This window comes from Lycium barbarum, chromosome 5 (assembly GCF_019175385.1).
Source record: "Lycium barbarum isolate Lr01 chromosome 5, ASM1917538v2, whole genome shotgun sequence".
In the NCBI taxonomy this organism is placed as follows: domain Eukaryota; kingdom Viridiplantae; phylum Streptophyta; class Magnoliopsida; order Solanales; family Solanaceae; genus Lycium; species Lycium barbarum.
Genome location: NC_083341.1, coordinates 10,600,869 through 10,620,598, shown reverse-complemented (window position 1 = coordinate 10,620,598; position 19,730 = coordinate 10,600,869). Strand labels below are relative to the sequence as shown.

At 38.8% G+C, this 19,730-nt stretch overlaps 1 protein-coding gene across 4 annotated transcripts; it reads right to left on the bottom strand.

Annotated features, from left to right (window-relative positions):
• Positions 1–1,003: 1,003 nt before the first annotated feature.
• Positions 1,004–19,380, bottom strand: LOC132640417 (uncharacterized). 4 transcript variants are annotated; one of them, XM_060357006.1, is made up of 11 exons: positions 19,093–19,380; positions 17,268–17,324; positions 16,871–16,924; positions 11,624–11,687; positions 5,723–5,779; positions 5,415–5,521; positions 5,280–5,318; positions 4,057–4,145; positions 3,875–3,953; positions 2,013–2,060; positions 1,004–1,521 (listed from the first exon to the last, which is right to left on the bottom strand). In XM_060357006.1, exons 2-11 carry the CDS (start codon positions 17,289–17,291, stop codon positions 1,441–1,443), a joined length of 642 nt encoding a protein of 213 aa, XP_060212989.1. In that variant the 5' UTR covers positions 17,292–17,324; positions 19,093–19,380; the 3' UTR covers positions 1,004–1,440. The 4 variants fall into 4 exon arrangements, with proteins under 4 accessions (XP_060212989.1, XP_060212991.1, XP_060212990.1 ...); XM_060357008.1 differs by having other exon boundaries at positions 17,282–17,324; XM_060357007.1 differs by having other exon boundaries at positions 19,297–19,379.
• Positions 19,381–19,730: the final 350 nt, after the last annotated feature.

Genomic DNA, 19,730 nt, shown 5'->3' with positions numbered 1-19,730 from the left:
AAAACAAAATAGTTTTCCTGATTTGATTATCTAAAATGATGGTTAAAAGTCTGTCAAGTTCGATTTACAGCTCAATGTTTGACGTAAAGTAGTTGTGATGATAGGACTCATAGGATCTCCAAGCACCAATGATTTCCCTTGGCTTCTAAGTTAAGGGTGGTCATGAAGGATCGATATAATTATTTTCACACTTTCTATTGTCAAGGATATACTTATATTCATGTCGAAGTGAGGATTATCGAAGGCCATAAAAGGAGACAATTAGTCATTCCACAATTACTGTGCACCCCTCGCACGAGCAGGATTGCATCTAGAGCATGGATAATATAACAATGGGACTCAACATTGGGTAAATGAAAATTTAGAATAGGTCTGACTTTGATACCATAATAATAACTCAATCTAAAAGTTACAAAATATTTTTCTACTATCAGATATAAGTGAATAAACTCTATTGTTTTTCTTTTTGTTTCTCACCCAAATGCGACTTCATTATCAGGGATTGACCCAAGACCTCTAATTAAACGTAAAAAAATACTTACCATCTCGTAAACTCTAATTTTACTGAAAGTTCTAGTGTCAAGATATTAGGTAGATCCAGTACCAACTGTGACTTGTTTAAAGGGTTGATGAGTTGGAGTGTGATCTGAGATTCAGGTAACATTTCAACTTCATTTTTAGTTTACTCACTTGATACCAAACCCCCACCTGCCCCAATATTCATATGTAGCAGGTGATTTCCGTTGACATACCAAGATTTAGAATCTTCAAATATAAATGGACCAGAAAAAACATACATAATTATTTCAGTTTCACTACTTAGTTATCCTAATTGTTCCCCCCAAAAAAATTGAACTTTGTCTATGTCAAACTGTCTTTCCCATCTGTTTTTTGCACAGAAATTTCTTGGATGTAAATATCTGTCACTCCCTGGACTAGTTTGAGATATAGAATTGATGTTTTTGGCTTGACATCCATACAAGAGACTTTCGACTTTAAAGAATTCAATAACAAGAATCATCGTATTAGCACCATAGTATTTCGATGAAATCGCGACAAATTGTGAGACCTCGTATCCAAAAAAAACTAGTGGCACAATGAAGTACAGATCCAAATCCTGTTCATGGTAGAAGCACAAGAGCCTACAAAAAAATGTTGTTAACTAGAACACAATGATACTGGAAAAGAAAAAGAGAGAGAAAAAGGAACTAGCACAAAATGACAGCCTAGAAAAAGGAACTAGCACAAAATGACAGCCTATTCAAAGAAATTACAAACAATTGAAGTGATTTCCATGAGAAAGAGAGAAGCTATATGTCCAGTTTTAGTCTTACTGGAGAGACACGCGGGGATCTGATTTTCTTGAAGCAACAACTCAATTGTCGATCCACGTCCAAAAAATGATTCATCATATCATATGAGTAGTTAACATGTTATTGCTCAAAAATTGACAGGAGAATACGAGCTCCTGTGACCATGAGAAGGTCCTCTAAATCTCCGCACCAATGATATAAATGAACTCTGCAAAAAGAGAACATCAATGTGATAATAGTTTCAGATTCAATCAACAACAAACACATCCTTCAATTAAAACAATACGTGCACGCCATTAAAAGAAGGCTATTCTCAATCTTTTCTTTTCCTTCAGTGTGTTTAGTGCAAGGCAGACGACTATGGCTAGGTGCTATAATTGAATTCATGGCTAACACACCCATGTTGGGTGTTCTTTCAAGAAACCACATTTGCGGTTACACCACTAGGTGCTATAAGAAAAAATCAAAAACTAAAGCTCCCTCACTGCGTCCTTTTTCTCTTGTTAAAGAACCACAATTGTTATTGTTCCTAGCCTACCACCAATCTCTCCTGGAAGAGGTTCGTTACTAGAGACGTCTGGACAAGCAAGAGTCGATTCTGTCAAAACGTTTCACCCATAATACTAGCCAATACGGAATTTTCACAGATCAACTATCTCACTTTGTTATAACTTATAAGACCTCAGCATTATTCAATACCTGTAATGTATGTGGCAAGCTTGCCCAAAACTCCAAGTTTGGAATTATCTGCATAAGTTTAGGAGAAGGAAAATGTCAGATTACAGCATTACACAAATTCAATGTCAAACACAAGCAACGTCAGCATGATTTCTAAATAACCGCGCTGCACTCGGTGGAATAAAACAATTCTTTTGGTCAGGAATAATATTTAAGCCAGCAATGCATCTTCAAACATTGGATTAAACTTAGACTATGGTTACTAACACGTGGGTACCTAATATTTTCCAAATAAACCTTTATCATTTTGTGAGTAAATTTTTACTACTTTACATTAAAAGAACTAATATTTTCTTCCAATTTGCCTGAAATTCATTAAGTTGGGCTCAGCTTATAAACTTGTTGAGCCTGAGTATGATCTAGTTCATGGCTTATCGTAGAAGATGCTCTGATAGGATCTTCACTGTCAGAAAGTCTTTTTCTGCCAGTTTGATAGTGTCGAGGTGGCACTGCTCCTTCGGCCTGAATCAAGGAACCCCTTAGATGTGATGCTATTATTTTAAAAGATTCTTTCTCAATCCCTGAATAATTTGGAGACAAAAACCTACCACTCCCTCTTCTAGCAACAACATGATTCCTTAGTGTGATGAACTTTCTATATGCAGATATAAAGTGGAATCCTGAATGCATTTTTCGCATTTATGTATAGCATCAAGTGTCGACTGCAATCTGCATTCGCTCTTAAATAGCAGAGACAATACTAAAGTTTGAAAATTCTAACTCGTATAAATTAAGAAGCGACAATCCAGATCACACACATCCCAATTTGATTATTTTGCCTCCAACACAAACTTAAGATCAGGTGATCATTTCTCTGCAACATGTTTTTCATCTCAAAGTTTTCAATTATCCTCCTTGACATCATCACCATTATTACCTGTCAACCATCACCATCTACAACCACAATATATCAATATCTGCACCACCCCGAGGACCAAATCTGTAACTATATTATTAAGTCTTTTCTTGCTTATAAAAAAGATATATTATTCATAAAGGACTCCAATGGGACCCACTACTCTCGTCCTTTTGTTGCTCATTTGTTGAGGTTTATATATGGGCAGTTCAGTCCCCCCCCCCCCCCCCCCATCACACCCCAACCCCGTCCAAAAATATCACCTGTAGTCAGAATTTGACATTTAACATTAGACAAATATCCATCCTAATACACAGTTTTTTGTCCTCTCCGCATAACCACCTTGCTATTAGATTGTTAATCCTTCTATGTTGTTACATCTGATTTTTTTCTTAGGTAAATTTTTTTGACTCTATTACTTGTTTTAGGCTTTTCGGCCTACTTTGTGTATCACATATGTGTATTTCTTGTGCCAATTTAGTTATCTTGAGCCATTCACTTACAAAAGAGAGTAGAGTTATGCTTTTGCAGCAAAGGGGAAAAGGAAAAGAGGCCACCGACAGTCAAATAAAGACATTGTAGCCAAAGCAGTCTGGATAGGAACTCTCATGCACTTATTCCCCACTTCTAGACCCCCTAATATAAGACCCAATCCTAGAAAGACCAAAAGAAAATCATGTATTCGTTCAGATAAATCCATTTCTTATAAAAGATCAGAAAACGAAGAATTTTATGACTTTATTGACCTGATCAGGAAAAAAGAAGTTTTTCTATTTTTTTATGATACTTCTTGATCGTTAATTAAATGAAATTGCAATGGGTATGAATTGACGTATATGCTTTTATTTTATTGGACCACTATCGATTCTTTATTAGTCGAAAGAGTAGTTTAAACCTGTCTATTTTTATATCATAAACAGAAAATGACGACATAAGGCAGACAGAAGAGAGGAGAGAAGCAACATACGTCTATCCCACGAATGCCCAAAGAGCAGTACCGATAGACTGCACCACCCAGCAAGTAAACTCCAAAGAAGAATAGGATTCTGTGCAGTGAGTATCAACCAATCAATCAATCAGTTAGAAGGAAACTCCATTAACCAATCAATCAATCAATCCTGGTATATGTTTTTAACCATTAAACCTTACGTGATCAACATGGTACCAAACCAGCCCATTCCTTGCCCGTGAGATGATATAATCGCTGCACAGCCAGAAGGGTGATGTATTTGTGTAGCCTGCCAACAAAAAATAAAGCATGAACTCCATGTCGAAAACTCAACTATCCATAAGACCAAGGTTCTTGACAAAGTAAAGAGGATGAGTAATAAAGAAGAGATTGAAGAATACACCAGACTTTTTGTTCTCATATGTATGCAAACTAGGAAAGAATTCTGAGCATGCAATGCATATTGCAACAAGGACTGCTGAGCTCTAATCCTCGAAACTGACCTTGCACCAAAGAAGTACATACAAGACAAGCACTCTGACTAAGATTCCAGCCTAACACCGAGCCTAGAACAGCAGCACGCCCAAAGCTGACACTTAGGGTTTGTTCAGTATGAAGGAAAATGTTTTCATGGAAAACATTTTCTTGGAAAAAGTTCTCTAGGAAAATAAGTGGGTTTCTTACGTATTTTCTTGTGTTCGGTACGTAACCAAAAAATATTAACCTAAAAGCATTTGTGCATATTCTAGACAAATACTATCGGGTGGGTAGGGGTGTGGGGTGGTGGGGCTGGGGGCTACAGTGGTGGGGGTGAAGATGAGGCGTGTTGGATGGTGGGGATGACACAATCAATGTGGAATGCCACTTTTGGCACTCGTTTTCCCTACTTCCACTAGGGAAGTCATTTTCCTCATTATTAAGGATTTTGTTTCAAAAATTTTGACCAACCAAACATGGGAAAATTGGCTCCATACAACACACTCTTTCAGACCAAACAAACAACCACCCTAGGACTAGTATTCACTCCAAAGACAAGTCCTCCCGAATAATATGCTGTTATGATGAATGCCTTGCCAAGGGGTTCTTTCTTTTCATCTAGCACGTCATTATGAAACTATTCTCCCCACAGCAACTTATCAATGTCATTTCAAGGTTCCCATCAAAGCGCCTCCCATCTCCAAGACTGATGCTCCAAGACTACTTGCATCACTATTCACATTAACAATTTTGATTTGCAGGTTCATCTTATACCATGCTATAAGAAATTATCATAATGTGGCTGTCCATACCAAGTCATGTTACCTTATTGACAGTCCGGAAAAAAAAAACATTTTCTGTATTTTATTAACCAAGATCCTTTCATGATATAATGACATCAAGTACTACATGATGAGATTGAAACGTGGACATTCAAAGTACTTACGTAATCACAAGTTCCAACTAATTCAAGTGTCTGAGGAGCCTGGAAAAGGAATGGAAAAGAAAATCACTGCCCGAATTCTGATGAAATGTCACTGGAGAAAAGCAGAGCCGATATACAAAGCAAACAAGCCCTTACTTGAACTCCATTTGTATCACATACAATAGACACAGCAAGTGAACAGTTGTCCTTTGGCCCTCTGTTAGACAGTTTAGCCATGATGCCTTTGAGTGGATCCTTTTTGTCTGCATATTAATAAACGCAAGAAAAAACATTAAAATTTCCAATTTGATCTAGTAAAGTTCACTCCAAGAGTGATTGCAGACTATATCTGCATGAGAAAATGCTACAAATTCATAATTACTGCCCAAAAACAACAAGAAGAACAAGTAATTGATAATAACTTCTCTTCTCTAATCTGAACTAAATGATTGAAGGATTCTTACCAATGAGTTCAAAGGACGTGCTTGATGAATATCCAAGAGTAGTGCACACGGGATAACCTGCACTAACCATACTAAAACCATTGAAGGAAATAGAATAAAGAATCAACTCGTGTACAGTTAGTTAGATTTTTAGAAGAGTTGCAAAGGAATACATATCCTCTGTTTGTCTGTTGAGCATACGATTCATTCCATGTTCAACTTAAACATGATTTTCTGAAGGTAATACCTCTTTATTCTTCTACAGATTCCCCTATAAGAGGAAAGGTGATGTACCAACTGATGTTCATACTCTATAAAGACAAAGTACAGGCATGAATTAAATAGAGGATGAATAAAATCACAAATGTTCATGCCATTTAGCTGTGTCATTACTTTTTTTTTTTTTTTTTGAAACTGGTAAATTTAAAGCTGTGTTACTACTTTTGGCTTTTGCCAATCAATATAGAAAAACTTTAATTCAGTACCAGGTTCCCAAAAAAATATAGTAAAACTTTAATAGACAAGTGAGAATAGTTGATTTGGAGAACAAGAGAATGTATACAGCTAGAATTCATTAAAAAGTGACAAAAGAGATTGAGTCACAAAAGATAAAGCTAATGCTAAGGAGCTAACAAAATCCAAAGAATGTTCAATGCTAGTTATAGGGGTCAGACTGCACCAGCCAAAGAGAGGAAGTAAGCACTTAGCCTTCAGGGAGTAATTAGGAGTTGAGATTCTATCAAAACATCTACGATTTCTTTCCGTCCAAATGCACCAAAATATACAAGCAGGTATCATTAACCAGATTTTCTTGATGGATTTATTGGCTTTCTAGGAACTCCACCTCGCATAGGCCTCTTTGGTGCTGAATGGCATGACCCAACTTAATTTAAAAAGTAGAGTAAAATATGCTCCAGCAATTTCTCAAAAAAAAAAAAAAAAAAGGTAAGTAAAACATGCTCCAGATATCAACAGCTACTGTACAGTGGAGGAGCAGGTGGTTAACACTTCTGCATTCAACTGACACATGTGGCATCTGTTAACTAGCTAGGAAGAACTTTTAGGCGACATATTAGTATTGTAATCATATGTTTTGTGAAATGTCTCATCTAAAAGTTAAATTGCTAGCTAGTTGATGATATATTTATTTTTTATGTCATCAAGACGCTCTACAAGACAAGTTTTATTAATTGCATTTTCAATGTGCCCCTCATGTGTAGGCTAGATTATGTTCCTAGGTGAATGTTATTTTGAATCTCCTAATTGATTCCAATTGATGTATATTGAACTCCCTACCGGAATATTTATTCCTTATTTACACAATAATATTCTGAAGAGTGCTCATGCGATTGGAGCATGCATATCGTGTGTTCCTACCTTGTTGCAAGTGTATTTGATACTAGAACTTCGAACTAATTGTTAGCATATCTGCTCTCTTTTTCATCAATAAGCCTTTTACAGATGCAACTCTTACAAATCCTCTCAACAATAATTGAGTAATTAAACGTTCACTAGTGCTTTCATGAGAACAAGCAAATGAAAGTCCATTGTTGTTTATCTTGTAAAGAATGGATCTTGGGCCTAACTCAACCCCAAAAGATAGCTCCTCTCAATAAAAATTGAGTAATTGATCGTCACTCGTCCTTTCATGACAACAAGCAACTGATATCCATTGTTGTTTATCTTGTAAAGAATGGATCTTGGGCCTAACTCAAGCCCAAAAGCTAGCTCATAGGGTGAGGGTTGTCCAAGTTCATATTCGGAACCAATTACCCATCCCATATCCGATGTGGGACTCTTAACACTCCCCCGCACCCCGAAAGCTCGTTAACGGGAGCGTAGACAATATAATATGGGGCCCAACATCGGTGAACAAAGAATTGGGTGGGCCTGGCTCTGATACCATGTTAAGAATGGATCTTGGGCCTAATTCAACCCCAAAAGCTAGCTCATAGGGGGTGAGGGTTGTCCAAGTCCATATAAGGAGATCAATTACCCATCCCATATCCAATGTGGGACTCTTAACACTACCCCCCCCCCCCCCCCCAACACGTCAAGAGCTCATTGACTAGAGCCTAGACAATATATTATGGGGCCCAAAATCGGTGAACAAAGAATTGGGTAGGCCTGGCACTGGTACAATGTTAAGAATGGAAGCTAGCTCATAGGGTGAGGATTGTCCAAGTCCATATTATTACACCTCGTACTTTTTGAACGTTATGTTTGTCATAGGTTAATCGACGTAAGCTCGGGGAACAAGATTATCTTTGAGGTTATAAGTGTTTAAACTGTTACACCCCGTGTTTTCGCGCTACTATGCGTCGTAAGTAAAGTAACCTAAACTCGAAAAGGTTGAGAACCCTTATATGGATAGCAATGGTTTTAAAACAAGTGTTGAGTAAGTCTCGTAAGAATTCGGGGCTAAACGAATCGAGGAAATTCAGTTCATCGAAACTCGAGGAAAGGTAGGCAGAATTCTGGATAGGATTTTGGCCCAACTTTCTGGGGGTATATCTTCTAGTATATAAGTAGTTATGCGGTGCATAACCTATTTAAATTCAAATTCAGCGAGCCTACTTTCCAACGCAATAAAAAGTTCGGCAATAGGAGCTCTGTACAAAAAGTTAAGTACATTTTAAGAAAACGCTGCAAAGCAGCTCCCTCTGGGACCCACTAAGGCGGTGGAACACTCCACAAAATGAATAAATTGGTGGGAGCTCGACCCTTGTGTCATTTTACACCATATTTAGACCCTACAAGCTCACAAACTATCTCCAAGAGTTCTCCCACAACCTTAGACCAAAATCAAAGATAGAAACGTGAATCCAACGCTAGAAATCCCGTGGTGCTTGCTAGATCGTAGTTCTTCATCTTGTGGCTGTTTTGGAGGATTCTTCCAAGTGAAGCAACTTCAGATTTGCAGTGATTCTTGTTGTTTAAGGTAAGATTATAGCTTTCAGATTTGCAGTGATTCTTGTTGTTTAAGGTAAGATTATAGCTTTCACATGGTTCTAGAGCAAAACCAAAGTGAAACAACACAAAACAAGCGTCGGAAATCTTGCGGAACTAGTGGAAGCAAGTCCTTCCTTGTTGTTGATTTAAAGGTTTCTTCGTTGTGAAGTAACCTCAAGTTTAAGTTTGGTCTTGTGTTATAAGGTAAGTTTTATCCTCTTCTACTTAGGCTTGGACGAATTTAAGCCCTCAATAGCTTGTATGATGAAGAAACTTGTGAAATAATGGTTGGAAGTTGTTGTTGAGGTGCTCGTGCATATTGAACGGTTTTGGAGGTTATTCTTGTGATCTTTTGAGCTGGAAATTGAGGAAGTAACATGAGTATATTGTTGCTATTGTTATTAACATGTTTATGAAGAAAGAGAAAGGGTTTAAACTATAGTTCGTTAGTCGCAAATCGAGCTTGCTGCTCGTGTTTGTTGAACTGTTTGGGAAGTCATATAATCAGGGGAGGTGTCCGTTTTATCCTAGAATAGTTACGACACTTTAATCGTAACGATAGTACCATTTTCATTATTGTAGACAAAGGGGCGTGGGGATAAGCTCGGTTGGTTGTTGAGCAGGAGGTTGACTAAGGTATGTAAAGGCTATTCATTCTTTCTTTTGGCATGACTTTAGTCCCAAAACGACTTTTCAGAAAGAAGCGTTTAAAGAAGAGTTTCAGCAGAAAGTGTTATATTCTATTGGAGTCCTTTCTATAGAGTAGTATTGTGTTTGTCCCTCGTCGGGAGCACTTTTCAGTCTATACTTATTCTTGTTCAGTGAGAAAGGAAAGAGCACAGTTACAAGCTTATAGTTATACAGTGTAACCGCACACCAAGCCCTATATGCGGCCGGGTAGCTATATATGTATTACATTGCATAGTTGTGTGAGATGAGACAGAAACAGATAAGTACTTAATTCAGTTTAACCTTGACTCTTAGTACTTTCAGTTAATACAAATTTCAGTTCAGTTTCAGCTTTCAGTTATTTCAGTTGCCTTACATACTCGGTACATTATTTCGTACTGACGACCCTTTTGCCAGGGGTGTTGCATTTCATGATTGCAGGTTCGGATAGACAGGCAAAGAGCCTCCCCAGTAGACAGTACAGTGTATCAGCTTGATTGATAAGCTCCATCTCTCCGGAGTTACCAGGTCCAGAGTTGGTATTGTTTTTGTGTATTAGAGATGATAGGTAGGTCGGGGCCCTGTCCCGACCACAGAACAACTTGATCTTCCTAGAAGCTTGTAGACGTGTCCTGCAGTACATCAGTATGGCGGCCTTGTCGGCCTAGATTGGTATTATTTGCTTCACAGATTGGCCTTGCCGCCCTAGATCGTTTGATTGTATTCAGGTTTCACAAGTTACAAAGTGGTACGCTCGGGGTCAAGTAAGGTACCGGGTGCCGGCCATACCTCTCCAGGTTTGGGGCGTGACACATATAAGGAGACCAATTACTCATCCCATATCCAATGTGGGACTCTTAACATTTCTGATATTTTATATCCTCATTTCCTGGAAGAGTTCATCAATCAAAGCAAACTAACTATTTTTTAGGCGAGGTGTCCATCAATCATTCAGAAAGCAATTCGGGAACCAATGCTCAAACAGTCATTCGAATTGACAAAACTAGTATGTTAACATCTTAATCGATCATTTGCATAACCAAGTGACAATTTTCGTTGTGCTTCTTTTTTTGTGCAACACAGGACTTGAAGAGATATGTAGTGTGGCTAGATTGTTTGTCAAAAAATCAGTTTTATCAAACGACTTTTTTTATAACCGTGGTGTCTGGGTCAACTTGCTCGCACCTCGACTAATTCTATGGGTACTGAGGTTCTTGGTCCTCTATCATATATTTTCTCCGGGTAAATGAACACCATGAGTAAATCTTTTTCCACTTGAAATAAATTTTCATCAGTCTTAATATAGCCTCCATTGTAGAGTTATCGGGCATAAATCCAAACTGATTCTCTGTCACTCTTGTAGTGCCCCTAAGTCTTCGCTCTATCGCTCTTTCCCAGAGTTTCATCGTATAACTTATAAGTCTAATACCTTATCTTACTTTGAATTTCTCCTTTGTTCTTATAAATTGGAAACAGAGTACTCTTTCTCTACTTGACAGGCATCCTACTTCTTAGTATAACATTAAATAGCTTGACAAGCCATTGTGGGGTCCATCCACATCATCAATTATGGCTAAATTCATAATTCAAAGGAGGAAGACTTTCCTTCTCTATTGTTTACATTTCGGCCACTTATGGGGATGGACCCCACATATCCAATTTAATCTCTCTTAGACACTTCCAAACCTCTATAAGGATACCATCTGGACCATAGGCTTTTCTAATCCTCATAATTTTCATGGCATCATTTACCTCTGCCGACTCAATTCCATGAGTGTAGCTAAAGTTTCTATTGCATACAGATATATGGAGATCCAAAACGTGTATATCTCATCCCCTCTTATTTCTTCAAAATTTATTAAGTGTTTTTGCTATCAAACGCTCAACTACAACAGACAGCCCCCATAATTTTTAGTTCCTAAAATAGTTGGCACGAGATTGACATATGGACAAGACATCGGCACGAGATTGACATATGGACAAGACAATTTGTCACATACTTTCTTTTTTACATACTCAACTTGCTTAATCCATTGGATATGGAGTACATAAAATCTCAACTTTTTTCTCTCGTCCTTTTTTTTATAAGGAAAAAGTGTTATTGTCCTTGTCATATCCAATTATTGAAACCATTTAAGTTATAATGAAATTTAACATCTCTTGACCTACCAGTCCTCTACCATAACTAGAAAGGACACTTTCAAAAGAGGAGGTAAAAGGAAGAAAACACATGTAATGATGTAAATGTTGTTAATAAAGTAAAAAAAGAATCTTAGATATCCATAACTTCAGGAGTATTACCTCCGACAGTGTTAGCAACAAGGGCACTACAGCCCATTCCACAACGAGAAATACCACCACAGTCCTGCAATTGTAAGCATGTTCAAGTTAGAGTGATTAAAGAAAATTAACGGTTACTGAAAATAATTATCAAAGCCAACAAGTATAAATTTCACATCTAAAAGACAGAATATTTCAATACATGGGCGTAATAAGTCCGAGCTGTATATGATAAATATAATCACTCGAAGATGCTTTATCAAAGACGATAAATAAATAAATAAACTTCATTTGTGTAATTTTGGTTACTTTCTAATGTTCAATAAGTTTGAGCAGAACATAAATTTATCGTAGCAGAGTTGATAGTACTCTAAAATTCACCCCCTAGATACCCACAAATGAATTTATATATTTCCATTGGCAAATCAAAAATATTCGTCAGATAGCCAGTATTCAGTATGATATTATAATAATCAGCAGTCTCTTATTCTCCAAAAAAAAATGAACTTATAAGGTATTATGCCTTGCAAAACTCTAATAATCGGTAGAAATTTTCGAAAGAGAATCAACAACTTGTTTCATAGTCATTGAGATATTTCTGAGGGCCATCAAGGTCCTCCTGGCCTCTCTCTCCTAGTATGTGTTTCATAGTCATTGAGAGATTTCTGAGGGACATCACAGACCTTCTGGCCTCTCTCTCCTAGTATGTATTGGAGCATCATTATCTAGATGTCGTTTATCATTGTTAGGAGTCTTTTATATTTATCCTTGTGTCGTTTATGCTTATCTCTTAGTTTTATCCTTTAGTATAGATTAGTCTCTAGTGTTCTCTTTTAGTTAGAATAGTATTCTTAGGAACAACGTGTATTTAAGCTCATTCAAACATTCAATAATACACAGTTTTTCCATAGCTTCTTCAAGCTCTTATATGGTATCACAGCCAACACAACTCTAACGAGTACGATCCAATTTTTTTTTTTCCTCTCCAACATACTCAGATGGGTACCAACGGCAACAACAACAATTTCAGAGTTGTCAATGCTGACAACACAACCGGTACCAACATCATTATTCAGTTCAATCCTGCTTCCCAATTACCCATCAAACTCAGCGATGGTGATAACTTTGCCACCTGGAAAGCTCATCTTGATGGGACCACTCCGGCCCCGAGTTGCACTATCACCCTTGGCACAAACATATCTCCCAATCCTGCTTTTTTACCTTGGTTCCGTCAGGACCAACTCATTCAAGAACACCCTTATGGCCTCTGTTGAACCCACCATTGCCTCCACTGTTGCTGCAGCCGACTCGGCTAAAACGGCTTGGGACGCCTTGCATACCACCTATGCAAATAGGTCTCAAACCAGGGTCTTCAGCCTGTGTGATCAACTTGCCCGCATCACTAAAGACTCTGCTCCATCACCGAATATCTTCAAACTATTCGGTCCCTCTCAGATGAGTTAGCCACAGCGGGTGCCCCTGTGTCCAACCCCGAACTCATCGTCAAAATACTCAGTGATCTAGGCCCTGAGTTTCGTGAGATCTCTGTTGCCATTCGTGCACGTGACACAAATGTCACCTATGAGGAATTGTTTGAAAAGTTACTGGATCATGAACTCTTCCTGCGTCACGAGGATGCTAAGAAACTATCCAGCCCCATCACTGCTGCAGTTGCCACAAACACAAATTATCGCAACAATCGCAGGCAGAACATTAATTTCCAGAATGGGCGCCAGAATTCACGCTCTAACACTCAACCACAGCGACAGCCAAACACGAGCCGAAATACTGTTGTTCGCTGCCAACTATGTAACAGGATTGGCCACACCGCCAATGTTTGCCGCTCTAAATCCCATGATCACCTTCAGGCTTTCGCCAACTATGCTGCTGGATTCAATGCTTCCACCAACCCTTGGATAGTCGACTCAGGAGCCACTCACCACATCACAACGGAGCCGCACAACCTAAAACCGTATAACGGTAACGAGGACGTCTCCATGGGTGATGGTAACAAAATTCCCATTTCACACACTGGTTCTACTCAATTAAATGCATCAAATAATGTTTTTAAACTAACCGACACTTTGTGTGCCCCATCCATTAAACGCAAGCTTCTCTCTGTTTCCAAATTTTGTCAAGATAACCTAAAGTCTATTGAATTTTTTCCCTTTGATTTTTTTGTGAAGGATCTGAAAACGCGCAAACCGTTGGTGCACGGCCGGAACAACAATGGACTGCATGCGCAAACGAGTTGCCCTTGCGGAGCGTCGACATCGTCATATCGTCGAAACTGCAAGAACAATCTTACATGAAGCGTCTCTTCCACCCCAGTTTTGGTCTTTTGCGTGTTATCATGTTGTCTACCTCATTAACCGTTTGCCCACTTCTCAGTTAGATAATCAATCCCCGTTCCACCGATTACTTGGAAAACCACCTGATTACAGTTCCCTGCGAATCTTTGGTTGCTTATGCTATCCATGGCTTAAACCCTACTACAAAAATAAACTCGAACCCAGATCCACACCATGTGTCTATCTCAGATTCTCATTATCCCACCATTGTCACCAGTGTTTTTGATCCAATTACTTCTAGGGTTTATTTATCCCGCGATGTAAGGTTTGTTGAGAATAATTTTTCTTTTAAAACTTTGTTCTCAAATATTACATTTAAGTGTTCTAACTTGGAATGGACTGATACTACAATTATTAATTCTTGCAAAATTCCCCCTCCCCTTCCCATTATTCTAGTTCTGCCCTAACCCCTCAATATTGACGTACCCAAGCAAAATATTGTGTCCCAATCCACTGCGTCTTCTCCAGTAGTCCCCTCCTCCAACTCTACCTCGCAGTCCAAGTTTTTCGGGTCTCCACCAGCGTATGAAACAATTTCAGAGCCTTTGCAGACTTCTTCTTCAGGTAAGACTCTCTCTCCCTCTCCTACTACAATTCCTAATTCCCAGAACCTGAGTTTCAGTCCATCCCCAATTCTACCCTCATCTATACAACCCCAATCCCCACCTATAAATACGTACACACCCATAGCCAAACCTACAACCAATTCCACAACCCCACTCTTAGTATATCAACGTAGAAATCCTCCCCCATTACCATCCATGGCTTCACGCCAACCTGCCCCACAACTGCTGCCACAACTGGCCCCATCCCCGCCTCACTGTCCGTCTCCCACAAACCGTGTTGTCACTAGGTCCCAAAACAACATCAGCAAACCTAAACAAATCTTTGATTACCTAGCCAACTTGACCCCCATTATCACACCCAATACTGTGAAACAAGCACAAAAATACCCCGAGTGGCGCGAAGCAATAAAACATGAACTTGATGCTTTAATGAAAAATCGGACTTGGGAACTTGTTCCACATGATCCCAATAAAAATATTGTGGCTTGTAAGTGGCTTTTCAGGATCAAAAGGAAAGCAGATGGTTCCGTTGATCGCTACAAGGCGCGGCTGGTTGCGAAGGGCTTTACTCAGAGACCCGGAATTGACTTTCATGCTACTTTCAGCCCTGTTGTCAAACCTACCACAGTGCGCATCATCCTGTCCATTGCTCTTCGCTTTCACTGGCCGCTTCATCAACTTGACGTCAATAATGCCTTCCTTCAAGGCGACCTTGATGAGGAAGTGTACATGATGCAGCCTCCCGGATTTGCAGACAAGTTAACTCCTTCTCATATGTGTAAGCTGCGCAAGGCCATTTATGGCCTGAAACAAGCACCTTGAGCTTGGTACACCGCGCTTAAGGGTCATCTGCTCTCAATGGGCTTCATCAAAACAGAATCTGATAGCTCTTTATTTGTTCGACATGGTCACGGCGATATCACATTCCTTCTGGTTTATGTTGACGGCATCATCGTCACTGGCAGCAACACTACTAGTGTGAATCATGTTATTTCCTCTCTTGCTGCTCGGTTCTCGATAAAAGACCTTGGGAATCTCACATTTTTCCTGGGTGTTGAGGTCATTCGGAATTCCCATGGCTTTGTGCTCTCACAAGCTAACTATGCCAACGAAATCCTGAATGACGAACTCATGTCTGATTGCAAAAGTGCCAAAACTCCTATGAGTGCAACCGAGGTGCTCAAACGCGATGATGGAGCCAAGTTGACAGACGGTACTCGCTATCGTCGAGTTATTGGCAAGCTCCAATACCTCTCTTTCACCAGGTCGGACATAGCTTATGTTGTTAATAAGCTCTCTCAATTTATGCAAGCACCATCTGAACTTCACTAGAAAGCTGTCAAAAGAGTGCTCAGATATCTTTGTGGTACAAGCGAATTTGGCCTCCGTGTATCTCCGGATGTCGATCTCAATCTCCATATGTACTCTGATGCCGATTGGGCTGGTGATCTCGATGACAGGAGCTCCACCTCTGGGTATATACTGTTTCTTGGCCAAAACCCAATTAGTTGGTGCTCACAAAAGCAACGGACTGTAGCTCGCTCTTCCACAGAGGCTGAACATATAGATGTGGCCCATGCCCTTGCTGAAACACTCTGGTGGCACAACTTGCTGATTGAGTTGCGTCTAAAACTAAGGGAAGTTCCGACAATTTATTGTGACAACATTGATGTCACCTTCTTGAGCAAGAACCCTGCCCTTCATGGTTGTATGAAACATGTTGAGGTGGATTTCCACTTTGTGCGCAAGAATGTTGAACACAACAGAGTTCGCATAGTCCATGTCCATGGTGCTGACCAGCTAGCTGATACCCTCACCAAAGCACTTGCCAAACCAGCGTTCGACCGCAACTTGTTCAAGTTAGGCTTAGCAACACCTCGCCTAACTTGAGGGGGGCATATTGGAGCATCATTATCTAGATGTCGTTTATCATTATTAGGAGTCTTTTATATTTATCCTTATGTCGTTTATGCTTATCTCTTAGCTTTATCCTTTAGTATAGATTAGTCTCTAGAGTTCTCTTTTAGTTAGAATAGTATTCTTAGGAACAACGTGTATTTAAGCTCATTCAAACATTCAATAATACACACAGTTTTTCCATGGCTTCTTCAAGCTCTTATAGTATCTTAATATATTGGTTATTCTGTGGTATTCCCAAGTTTGTATAAACTAGCCTAGTTTAATCCGCAGCCCCACATTAGTTACTAGAATAGTATTGCTACAAAAAGGCTAGCTAATTTTCTGTTACACATAATAATTTACATTTCATAAGGTTAAGCAGAGAACAACTTTGTCTCCTCTTGCAATAATAATTGGCAAAGAAACACAGATGTAACTTGACAAGCACTTACCCCACACTCAACACAGGTAGGAGGATCATGGTTGAAAATCATTGCATCACAGAGCTGTTCCATATACAGAGAGGAACCAAAGTGAGATGAAGTAAAGTATTAGCAGTTTAACCAGTAATAACATCCAAACAAACTTATCTTTTTTTCCTCATCATTAAGATGTAACTGCCACGTGTACTAACCATATCACAGCTCAACTACATTATGCTTCCTAAGGGAAACGTCATACTTCTTGTCCATAGACCTCAGACATTCAGGACCTACTCAAATGCTTCTTTTTTTTCTTTCTCATAAGGGGGGGCTTATAAAATACTTACGAACATAATTAAATAGTCAACAAGCAAGTATGGAAAAGCCACTGTAAATTTGGAAATCAAACTAAGCATGACAGTGTAACCTGATGCAGCCAACCTGAAACCATAGCACAGTCCCATTAACAGCCACCTTGTAGAACCTGAAATTATGTACCAGTAGAGTCCTTTAGTAAAATTGCCACCCCACAACAGACTAACAAAAGAAGAATTTTCTTTGAGCTTTGTGTCTATTCTGCTCTATATAAGTTCATTTTATAATAATACTAATGGATTTTGCTAACCTACTACATGAAGGTAATAGGTTAGCAGCCTCCCCCATCTTTTGATTTCCTTAAATGTCCCTAAAAATATATAGCCAGCCTATTAGTAAAAGGATATTTTGTCTTTTCATCTCAACAGCTAATGTCAAGTCATCTTTCCCTCTCTTTTTGTGGGTGCCTCCAGCAATCCCAGCCCCATTTTCACAGCAACAAAAAAAACAAAAAAAAATATTCACCAGGTTTCTTCATATGTCTGGTCCAATCTAGAGCTTTGAAGTTTTAGTTTTATTTTTTTTCTTTAGAACTACCTCCCTTTGGAGCACAGTAAGAAAACTATGTACTATAACTGCAGAATTTAAGGATCTCTAATGCAAAGCTTTCCGATCGAAAACAAATAGTGAGGACTAATTGACTTTCAGGCTAAGCCAATGAAAGTATCAATAGCAATGATGTGAAAATTTTAGAAATGAAATCTTAAGAAACCAACTTAAATGTTCAAACAAAATTTCCTTTTCCTCAATATATTCTTCTTCTGTTGTTCTTTGGAATATGGAAATCTTCTATCATTTAGAGCACATTTATTTGCATATGACAAAGAGGAGGGAGAGGGAAGAACATTATTGCGAAAAGACAAAAGGACCCCTCACATAAACCCATTGTTATTATGCTTTTAAGGAAATTTAAAAGTGAGTACATTGCTAATATAGTAGGTTACCAGTTAGCACGACCAACAACAACAAGAATTATACCCAGTATAATCCCACGAGTGGGCTCTGGGGAGGGTACACAGACGTTACCCTATCTTACGGAGGTAGAGAGGTTGTTTCCGATAGACCCTCGGCTCAAGGTTAGCAAGACCCAATACTAATAATGTCTTCTAGGCAAATTAGAAGTTCTTTCGACAACATTACCAGTTTCAAAAAAAAAAAATAGTAGAAGTTCTTTGGAATTAGAGTTCACCAAATCACACTCTTATCATTACACAGACATATGAGTCTCTAACCAAAATAAAATCCAAACAGACCTGGACCTAATCCAAGTATAACAATAAGTAAGCCTCAATATCAACTACGTGGTATATCCTCGCTATATGAATCTTTCGTTTCAATTTTCTGTTCCGTTCTTACCTAAGAACAATCCTATTTACCAGTATTATTATTTTTCCCAAACATATGGCATGACAATATGTCCTTCTACAGCATTATATTCAGGGGCAGAGCCAGCCCTTCGGGTGTGGGTTCGCAGTAGCTTTTGTCCGAACCATATATTTGTATTAAAAATTTTGTCAAATATGTACAATTATTAATTAAGAACCCAGTAACTTTAAAGAATCAGAACCTCGAACCCACAAGCTTCGAATCCTGGCTCCGCCTCTGAATTTATATTGTAAGACGAAAGTATCAATCTTGAACCCAACAATATTATTTCTCATATGTCATCAAATTACTTCACTAGTTTTTTCCATATTTCACTATCAACTATTATTTCTCCCGATGTTTCAATATAAAGCTTCCCGACTAAAATTGATGAAATGGGCCACATGAACCAATCTCTAACTAACAGAAAAGTGTAAGCTAAACAAAAATAGCAAGTGTAAAAGGAAAAAGAGAGTATCCATCTTCACTAAGGATGCCATGTGGGAAATTACGAGTTGGTTTTGTTAAGCTGTAATTATAAAGCTTATTATCCTGCTTAAAGCTGAGCTGACACGTTGCATATACCGAACAAATAATGGTGGCCAAGATTAATGGAAGAAGAAGAATGAGTTGAGGGAGATTTGGGAAAGTGCCACCAATTGTCATTTTGATTCTTGAAACTACATAAGCAATTTTTTGAGTGATGAAAAATTTGCCTTTTTGGTGATATTTAGAGGAAAATGAAGTTGAATCTTGATGCTGAAGATGAACTCACGAGTGTCTTCTTGGGCGTGTCCTTAGTTCATTGACGGGCTATTTCATTAATTTTGGGCCAAAGGGTCAAAATTACCCCCACACCATTAGCAATAGGTCAATTTTACCCATGATAAACGTGGCAACCGGTTCGGGCTAACCGGTTTTAACCGGTAGAACCGGTTAACCGGTTCCGGTTAACCGTGTAATGATTTACCGGTCCGGTTCTAATATTTTGGAAACCGGAACCGGTTAAACCGGTAAAACCGAAACCGGACCGGTTAAACCGGTGAAAATTTAAAAAAAAAAACGGAAAGAGCCGTTGGGCCTTAATGGACCGTTGGCAACGGTCCATTTGCAAAAATGGTCGTTGCCAAACGGTCAGTTTTTTAATTTT

Coding starts and splice junctions, on each gene's coding strand:
- LOC132640417 (XM_060357006.1), bottom strand. CDS start 17,291: ATGGTTTCAGGTTGGCTGCATCAG. Junction 4,146..5,279: donor TAGTTGGAACTTGTGATTAC/GTAAGTACTTTG, acceptor TTTTGTTGGCAG/GCTACACAAATACATCACCC. Junction 1,522..2,012: donor GCTTGCCACATACATTACAG/GTATTGAATAAT, acceptor CTCTTTTTGCAG/AGTTCATTTATATCATTGGT.